At 34.1% G+C, this 9,391-nt stretch overlaps 1 protein-coding gene across 1 annotated transcript in view; it reads right to left on the minus strand.

Moving 5' to 3' along the window:
- Positions 1-272: 272 nt before the first annotated feature.
- Positions 273-9,391, minus strand: part of LOC137655567 (uncharacterized) — a 149,883-nt gene continuing 140,764 nt past the window's right edge. Inside the window, 9 exon segments of the mRNA XM_068389467.1 lie at positions 273-344; positions 346-1,820; positions 2,104-2,200; positions 3,222-3,339; positions 4,659-4,884; positions 5,257-5,413; positions 7,416-7,610; positions 8,387-8,410; positions 8,664-8,853. Coding sequence (XP_068245568.1) covers positions 273-344; positions 346-1,820; positions 2,104-2,200; positions 3,222-3,339; positions 4,659-4,884; positions 5,257-5,413; positions 7,416-7,610; positions 8,387-8,410; positions 8,664-8,853 — 2,554 coding nt within the window.

Raw genomic sequence — 9,391 nt, forward strand, 5'->3', positions numbered from 1 at the left:
TCCTGGAAAGGCGGGGAATGGGATTCTGACATGTGGTAAAAGGGGTGCATGGGGTAAATAAGGTTGAGAACCACTGATCTAAACAATAAGCTGAATACTCTTTGGAACTGTTTCGTCTTTATGATCATTGTGGCCTTTAATATGCCCCTTGATTACAGTGGATGGAATCTTGCAGTGACAAGCGTGCGTATTATTGTAATGTTTTGATTTGAATTTTAGGAAAAAATTGTGTTTCTGCATGGACGTTAGTTTCAATAAAATCATGAATAATTTTACTGGTGGGAATCCCAGAAAAAGGTGTTACACAAATGAGATTTTGCTATTACACTGATGCCGTCATATTTGTTCTCTATTTACATCATATGGAAAAGGATATTTAAAGAGATGTGGCATACTTCTAAATTTAAAATTTTTCCCTTGAGAGCAATTCATCACTGAACAGTCATTTAGATGATTGATTTTACGATTCTTACTCTCGTGAAGACTCTTGTGGCTTTCACTCCCCTTTGGCATTTGTTCAGAGACTTCATTTGTGAAATAAAAGGAAGGAACAACTTCCCTGTCTTTACATTTTTCTATCCAGTTAGGTAAATCACATGATGTATATCGATTAGAAACCTCACTTGAAAACGTAAGTTTCTCTTTACACTGATTACCATTTTGAATAACTATATTACCCGAATTATTCGAGTGACAGAAACTATCTACTGGTAATAGGTTCCATTGAAAAAGTGACTCAAGATGGTATGAGCTCTCTTTTATCCAGGAATTACTTTGATTTTTGTGGTGTTTTCCTTTATTCGTGTAACTCTTGTGAAGTGGAACTGTTGAGAGGAGATGACTGCGAAAGGTATTTCTTTTCAAGCTGGAAATATCTGGCACAGAAAAACTCTTATCAGGTAGGAAACTTTCTAGAGAATAAATTGGACCTAAGAAGGCATCGTTGCTATTACTGGTTTTCTCAGATAGAAGCATTTCTATGTGTCTATAATTTGTAGCAAGCTTTGGTGGATAACAACGAGCGAGTGAAAAGACTGGATTCAAATTCATTACTGCCATATGTAGATCCTGACCTTTGGTTGTCTTTTCAATGTGCAATGGGGAAACAGTTGATTCATTTGTAATATTGCCAGAATGTCTTATTTCATTTCTTACATTCAATCCATTTTTAGATCTTTTGTTTACCTGAGTTACACTGCCCTGAGAAACATTTATGTACAAGTGTTTCTTTTTATCATTTCTTTCTGTATTTGTAAACTGTTGTGGCTTTGTTGTGACTGACATATCAAGATATTTTTGAGAACGATCCTCTCCCTTTCTTAAGTTCACGGATTGCTTTCTTTTAAGAGAATCTGGACCTGTTTCCATTGGAAATTCGTGAATGACCGGCTGATGCAAGCTGAAAGACATACTTTTCTTCTTCAAATTGAATCTGTTATTACCTATGGTGGAGACAACATTTTCTGCGGCACCAGCCGAACCCCTCCCATGAAAAAAATCAGCCCCTCTTCTGAAAAGATTTCGAGGGCGATTTACTGCTTCACTTTTATGTGCTTCCACATCTAAAAAGTCAAAAGGGAGAGGGGGAATACTATCTGTTGGTGATTGCAGCGTCTCTCCATTGTCAGAAAGTTGTAAAATTGTGGTTGACTGGGACCAGAATGATCCTCCCCTTGCTCTGAATTCCGAGCATTCGTCATCAAGAAGATTTCCATTGACCATCAGTTCAGCATAGGTGTCACTCGGAGGCACACGGCGTTTCATAAGTGTGCCCATGCAGCTCTTCCCTCTGTTGTCTTCCTCGTGGTCCTCACCATCATCTGAAATTAAGATATGTAGAAAAATCCTTTGGTTTCTGGAACAAGAAAAGATTATCTAATCCAATGGCAATCTTCGTAATCTTGGTAATAATCAAAGCAATCTCAAGCATTTTTCTTTGCTAATTTCTACCCGAAACTGAAGTATATCTTGTATTTCAATCCTCCAAAACTAAAAATTATCAAAATCACTGATGAATTTAAAAACATTGGGATTATGAAATTATAAAAGTGCTGAAAATGTAAGTCTTAAACGTATCTACAAGAAAAATTGCGATGTGCTTACCTTGCTCTTGATTTTTCTTTTCACGGTTTAGAAATACACAGAAAGGAGGTTCCAGACACTCAGCAGCACACGAGAACTCCAGGTACAGCATTAGGCTCTGCTTAGAAATAGTTAATTCAATATTTACTTAGAAAATTAATGGCAATGTTATGGTTGACTGTCGTCTCCTGGAAACTATTTACAAATTGAAATATCTCTTAATACAATATTTTTACAGTTATTTCAATAAGATATTTTTACAGTTAATTCTATATTGATTTTTTATTAGAGGTCTAACTCTGAAAGCAGTAACTGATTTGAAAAAAAAAATGATGAATGAGAAACCAAGACCATAGAAAATACAACCTAAATTGAAGATATCAATTTATATACTTTACTTATAATTCACTTGACCATTTGACGCATTGAGTCAACATATCACATAGATATAGTTTGATATATTTTTGTTTGATAATATTTGTACTTTATCAGAAGCCCCGTACAACAATATTGAGATATTATTCAATATAAAAAATTGCCTTATATTCCTTCTTAAACCTCCATCCATAACTGCAATGTGGCAACGTATTTAGGTTCTAACAGAGAGGCGAAGTGTAAAGGCGTTAAAGGCCGCTCTTGAATGGCAGAGGCAAGGGACAGTGACATTGCCCTATCAAGCAGGACAATGCCCTAAAGACTGACCATATATACATATGATCAGCGCCCAAGCTTCCTCGCCACCCAAGCTAGGACCAAGGAAGGCCAGGCAATGGCTGCTGATGGCTCAGCAGATAGACCTATAGGCTCCCCCAAACACCCGATCCTTAGCTCACAAGGATGGTGAGGTTGCCGCGCTCAAAGAAACTAACGAATTTGAGCATTACTCGAACCCCAGTCTGGCATTCACCAGTTAAGGACGTTCAACATGACAACGAGCTTATATACAGATAGTTGAAAGTAAGAATAAGACAAAATTCAAACAGTACAAAACATGAGATAGCAAGCTTTTAAAGGTTTATTATAGCAGTGCGGGGAGAGCGATACAGAGGTATTAAGGCCTACTTGATCTGTGACATATCCATTCAACATCATCTAAATAATAGATCTTGTAAACAGAATGCTGGAACACCCATTGATACCTGTAGGATGGAAACTGCACTGAAGAAGAAACTTCCCACAGGGTGGCTGTGGAAGAAACTGCTGCAGATGAAGACCAGTTCACCAATCAGTGCAAATGCATGCAACACCTGGCCACTGCTGGAAAGGAATGCCATGTGTTAGATCAGTGTTTCTAAAGATATGATAGAAACCCAAGGCTCAGTCATAATCTGGATATCATGGCAATTAGGAATAGGGTAATTTGATTTATGAGATTTTATGTCGTTGATTAAAACTAAGATGAAAAGCTACATTATACGCTGTAGCGATTTCCTGTTAAATAAAAAGCTTGTCAAGTATGAAATTACAAGTAATTTATATCTGATATTGGGGCACTCATTGTGGTATTAAAATCGATAACTTAGAAATTTTCTTTAAATTATGTTAAAAATACTCTATGCAAAATAGTTTTACAAAGTTATTAGAAGTCTGTTAATTCTAATAGTCATGCCTTCTCCATCATGAGGCTCAATACTACACAGTGTTCTAGTAGTTTTATTCCAGCTGTGACCAAGTTGTAGAATGATCTTCCTAATCAGGTACTTAAATCGATAGAACTTCAAAAGTTCAAACTTGCAGGAAATGTTTTTATGTTGAACAGGCTGACATAAGTATCTTTTGATAGTTTATATATGAAAGATCAGTTTTAATGTCGTTGCTGTTCTTAAAATATTGTATTTTAATATTCATATTGTTTATTTATTTTCTCATTTCCTTTTCTCACTGGGCTATTTTTTTCCTGTTGGAGCCCTTGGGTTTATAGCATCCTGCTTTACCAACTAGGGCAGTAGCTTAGCTTGTAAAAATAATAATAACAATAATATCTATTAAAGTTCATCCAGAAATCAGCTTATAATTCCACTTTTCCCTTTCCCTCCCTTAAAGCGGGGTGACACAAATTTTGACATCCAAAATAGAGTTAAATATCCAAGTTCAAAATCTTCCTTTCCCCATTCGTCTTCATTAATCTACTCTAACCACCTATTTCTTAATTTGTTATCGACAGCGGCGAAATCATTTTTTTTTTTTTTCGTTTCTGACCGCCTATGGTCCTTATTACATTGATTGATTACAAAATTATCCTGCAGATGACGCAAATCATTGAGCGTCTAGACAAATATGATCTCTATTTTAATACAAGTACTAATCAGAATCAATGGTAACAGACTGTTTTATCTTCAGCTTAGTTGATCTGTTATCTTTAACTGTATGGAAAATATTACGTTAATAAAACCTCTGAGATCCCCAATAGTTTATCAAACTGCCTAAAGCAAGTTAAGCAACCCAAAGAGTTTTGCCACTCAAAAGTCTCTTTTGCACTATTCGTGAAACAGTTGAATGATTTCGTACCGTCAACCAACATGGCAATTTGCAAGACCATAAATAACTGAATGCAAGACTTGCTTCTTTATACTCACAAAACATTTGTAGTCTCAGGATCCGGCAGAATGAAATGCAGTTGAGTTAGCCATTGTAAGTTACGAAGGAATAAAGTCGTGTTGCAAGTTGCAAGCAACAATAACGATATGATAACTAGAGCTGACAGTGGCCACGCGTCACCCACGGGCATCCAGTAGGATGTCATTGGATATTGTTGGATGTTCTGGATACCCCACACAAGTATTCCCAGGATCAGTGAAAGCACTTGGAAAATGAAAAATGATATTCACTTTTAGATATATAATCAAACTTTTAAATATTCTGATACCATTAAAACCCCTTAAAAATTTTAAAAACCTTATATAATTAAACTTTTAAATATTCTGATACCATTAAAACCCCATAAAAATGTTAAAAACCTTATATAATTAAACTTTTAAATATTCTGATACCATTAAAACCCCATAAAAATGTTAAAAACCTTATATAATTAAACTTTTAAATATTCTGATACCATTAAAACCCCATAAAGATGTTAAAAACCTTTCCATTGATATTGGGTAATGTTACAATATATAATCACAGTCATATGTACTTTAATATTATAACAACAGCAATATTTGGTTCAGTACTTACAGAAGACTAACGTAGTTGTCAAGTAAATGGTCGAGAAGAATGAACTCCTTGGAATATTGGTTAGATGATAATGAAGTACCAATTGCTCACTAATTCCGACGCCTATACTCGTAGCAAGGCAAGAACTAATGCCTGCCATTATTGCTGCATCATACCTCTATAAAGAAATAAAAAAAAACCGTTATATCAAGAAGAATCTCTTCTCTCAGATCAGATATTAACATTAAGCGGGTCTTTGAAAGCTATTTAACTTTTAAAAGGCCATCGCTTTTATGGTTTTAAAATTAATTTCCTTTTTTTTCTTAGTTTAAAACAAACACTATCAGGGTCAATGACCTTCGATGACACGATGCCAGAAAACTCAAAATCCATCAATCATAAAAACTGTAGATTCTGTGAATCTGATTTCTGTGAGACCACAAAACTCAAAATCAATCAATCAAGAAAACTGTAGATTCTTTGAATCTGATTTCTGTGAGGCCAGTAAACTCAAAATCCATCAATCATAAAAACTGTACATTCTGTGAATCTGATTTCTGTGAGGCCAGTAAACTCAAAATCCATCAATCATAAAAACTGTACATTCTGTGAATCTGATTTCTGTGAGGCCAGTAAACTCAAAATCAATCAATCAAGAAAACTGTAGACTAGTAATCTAACTTATGTGAGGCCAGTAAACTCAAAATCAATCAATCATAAAAACTGTACATTCTGTGAATCTGATTTCTGTGATTCCAGTAAACTCAAAATCAATCAATCATAAAAACTGTAGATTCTTTGAATCTGATTTCTGTGAGGCCAGTAAACTCAAAATCCATCAATCATAAAAACTGTAGATTCTTTGAATCTGATTTCTGTGAGGCCAGTAAACTCAAAATCAATCAATCATAAAAACTGTAGATTCTTTGAATCTGATTTCTGTGAGGCCAGTAAACTCAAAATCCATCAATCATAAAAACTGTACATTCTGTGAATCTGATTTCTGTGAGGCCAGTAAACTCAAAATCAATCAATCATAAAAACTGTAGATTCTGTGAATCTGATTTCTGTGAGGCCAAAAAAACTCAAAATTAATCAATCATATAAACTGTAGATTCTGTGAATCTGATTTCTGTGATTCCAGTAAACTCAGAATCCATCAATCATAAAAACTGTATATTCTGTGAATCTTATTTCTGTGAGGCCAAAAAAACTCAAAATCAATCAATCATAAAAACTGTACATTCTGTGAATCTTATTTCTGTGAGGCCAAAAAAACTCAAAATTAATCAATCATATAAACTGTACATTCTGTGAATCTGATTTCTGTGATTCCAGTAAACTCAGAATCCATCAATCATAAAAACTGTATATTCTGTGAATCTTATTTCTGTGAGGCCAAAAAAACTCAAAATCAATCAATCATAAAAACTGTACATTCTGTGAATCTGATTTCTGTGATTCCAGTAAACTCAGAATCCATCAATCATAAAAACTGTATATTCTGTGAATCTTATTTCTGTGAGGCCAAAAAAACTCAAAATCAATCAATCATAAAAACTGTATATTCTGTGAATCTTATTTCTGTGAGGCCAAAAAAACTCAAAATCAATCAATCATAAAAACTGTATATTCTGTGAATCTTATTTCTGTGAGGCCAAAAAAACTCAAAATTAATCAATCATATAAACTGTACATTCTGTGAATCTGATTTCTGTGATTCCAGTAAACTCAGAATCCATCAATCATAAAAACTGTATATTCTGTGAATCTTATTTCTGTGAGGCCAAAAAAACTCAAAATCAATCAATCATAAAAACTGTACATTCTGTGAATCTTATTTCTGTGAGGCCAAAAAAACTCAAAATTAATCAATCATATAAACTGTACATTCTGTGAATCTGATTTCTGTGATTCCAGTAAACTCAGAATCCATCAATCATAAAAACTGTATATTCTGTGAATCTGATTTCTGTGAGACCACAAAACTCAAAATCAATTAATCATAAAAACTGTAGCTTCTAGGAATCTGATTTCTGTAACACCAATAAACTCAAAATCAATCATAAAAACTGTAGATACTGTAAATCTTATTTCTGAGACCAATAAACTGAAAATCTATAATAAAAACTATAGATTCTGTGAATCTGATTGTCTTATCTATCCTTCCATCATCTTACCTCAATTGACCACCAGGCCACAGAAGCAAAGAGGACATTGGCCGCGCCATGACCTAAGCACTTGATCATATGGATCTGAATTTGAAGAATCTGGAACCGAGGGGACAATAATCCCACTGTCGCAAGCGTTATAAGCACTGACAACGCACAACACAAGCCAACAGTTATCAGGTTGGGTGGTAGGGATTTTGGCTTCTGAAACAAAAACAGTATGTACTAGATTAGTTGCTGTGTAAAAAGAAAGCGTAATCATTACTGATTTCAGGATATGAAAGGAATTGAAGCTTATAATAGAGAGGATTCTATTGCAAGTGCAAACTGGCAAACGTTTTCAAGAGCACATCCCAAAACCTAGTTTCAAATATATTCTTTTACCAGTTGTTACAACAAGAAAAGAATACCTCAGTTCATCCTGGCCTTGCAAATATTATTTGTGGAGTAAAATAGTTTCATTTATACAATGAAAGAATGCTCAAAGGTTCTGAAGCCAACTAACTTTTATAGGTATTCAAAGCTAAAATGATGGTGAAAGACAAAATAAAAAAAAGGGGTGGATGATTATATTTTTCTTATGTTCTGGACTCCAAACACGATGCTGTTATAAAGAAAGTTGTTCTCATTAAGGATTTTCCTGTCTGTTGCAACACAACAGGTAGTTAATTCAATTTGATTGAAATCTATAATTACCGTTATCTTTTTCATAGCTTATCATGAGATTAAGAAACATGATTTACTCAAAGAATTTACCTTGAATTTTCATCTTTTATCAGATATCCATGAATATTTACTAACGAATTTTAGTAATAAATACAAATCCCAGTTACATAAACAATGAACAGAAAGACCAGAAAAAAAAATCTAAAGAAAACAGGACTACAGAATAGAAGATTACATTAAAAGCGTATATCTTTACGAGTTAATGCATAAATATCTAAACCTATTAGCACGGCATTAAGCTTAGGATTACATACCGTTTCAGCTCCATGGTGATTCTCCTACGCAAAAAGAAAAAAAAAAAAAAGAAAAAAAAAAACTGTATCAATATCATAGAAATAATGTAGCTTAAATATATCTCTCAGTGCACATAAAGTTAAATCGAGTCCAGAGGGGAACTCATTTTATTTGTAACAGATTTAAGCGCTGATATATAACTTGAAAATCATAAACACATAATAATAACAATAATACTACAACTATTACATAACGTTAAAATAATGAAACACAAACAACCGCAGCAGAGCTACTCACTAAGGCATTCTCTGAGATCAACGGCGACTGTACAAGAAGTAGCGTGAACAGGCCTTGATCAGGGCACAAGCAGGTGTAGGTTTCTTGGCTGGAAACCAGCAGTTCGCAGTGGGTGAGATTCCAAATTATTTTGGCGTCCCGTAACTCAGCCTTTCCACATCTAGCTTCCCATGCTATTTGCTTCCCAGTGCTATCAGTTTATTTAGAAGAAATAGGATTATATTATTATTATTAGTAGTAGTGGTGGTAGATAAGCTACAATCCTAGTTGGAAAAGCAGAATGCTACAAGCCCTACGGCTCCAACAGGAAAATTAGCACGGTGAGGAAAGTAAACAGAGAACTAAATAAAAGATAAATGAGTAATAACTAATGAAACTATATAATATCTTAAGATCAGTAACAAATTTAAAATATAACTATTATATATAAACTACGAACAGAGGCTTGCGTCACAATGTTCAACAAATAAACATTTGCAGCAAGTTTGAACTTCTGGAGTTCAAACAATTCAATTGCTGTTTTATATTCTTTATAGCATGAAGACAATTCTGTATTTGATAAAACGATAGAAGTACATGACAGTAGGCAGGCAGTTAATTCTTATAGCCAGGACTTCTCCATCATGAGGCTCAATACTACACAGTATTCTAGAAATTTTATTCCAGCTGTTACCAAATTGTGGAATGATCTTCCTAATCGGGTAGTTGAATCAGTAGAACTTCAAAAG

Source organism: Palaemon carinicauda, chromosome 16 (genome assembly GCF_036898095.1).
Source record: "Palaemon carinicauda isolate YSFRI2023 chromosome 16, ASM3689809v2, whole genome shotgun sequence".
NCBI classification, from domain to species: Eukaryota; Metazoa; Arthropoda; class Malacostraca; order Decapoda; family Palaemonidae; genus Palaemon; species Palaemon carinicauda.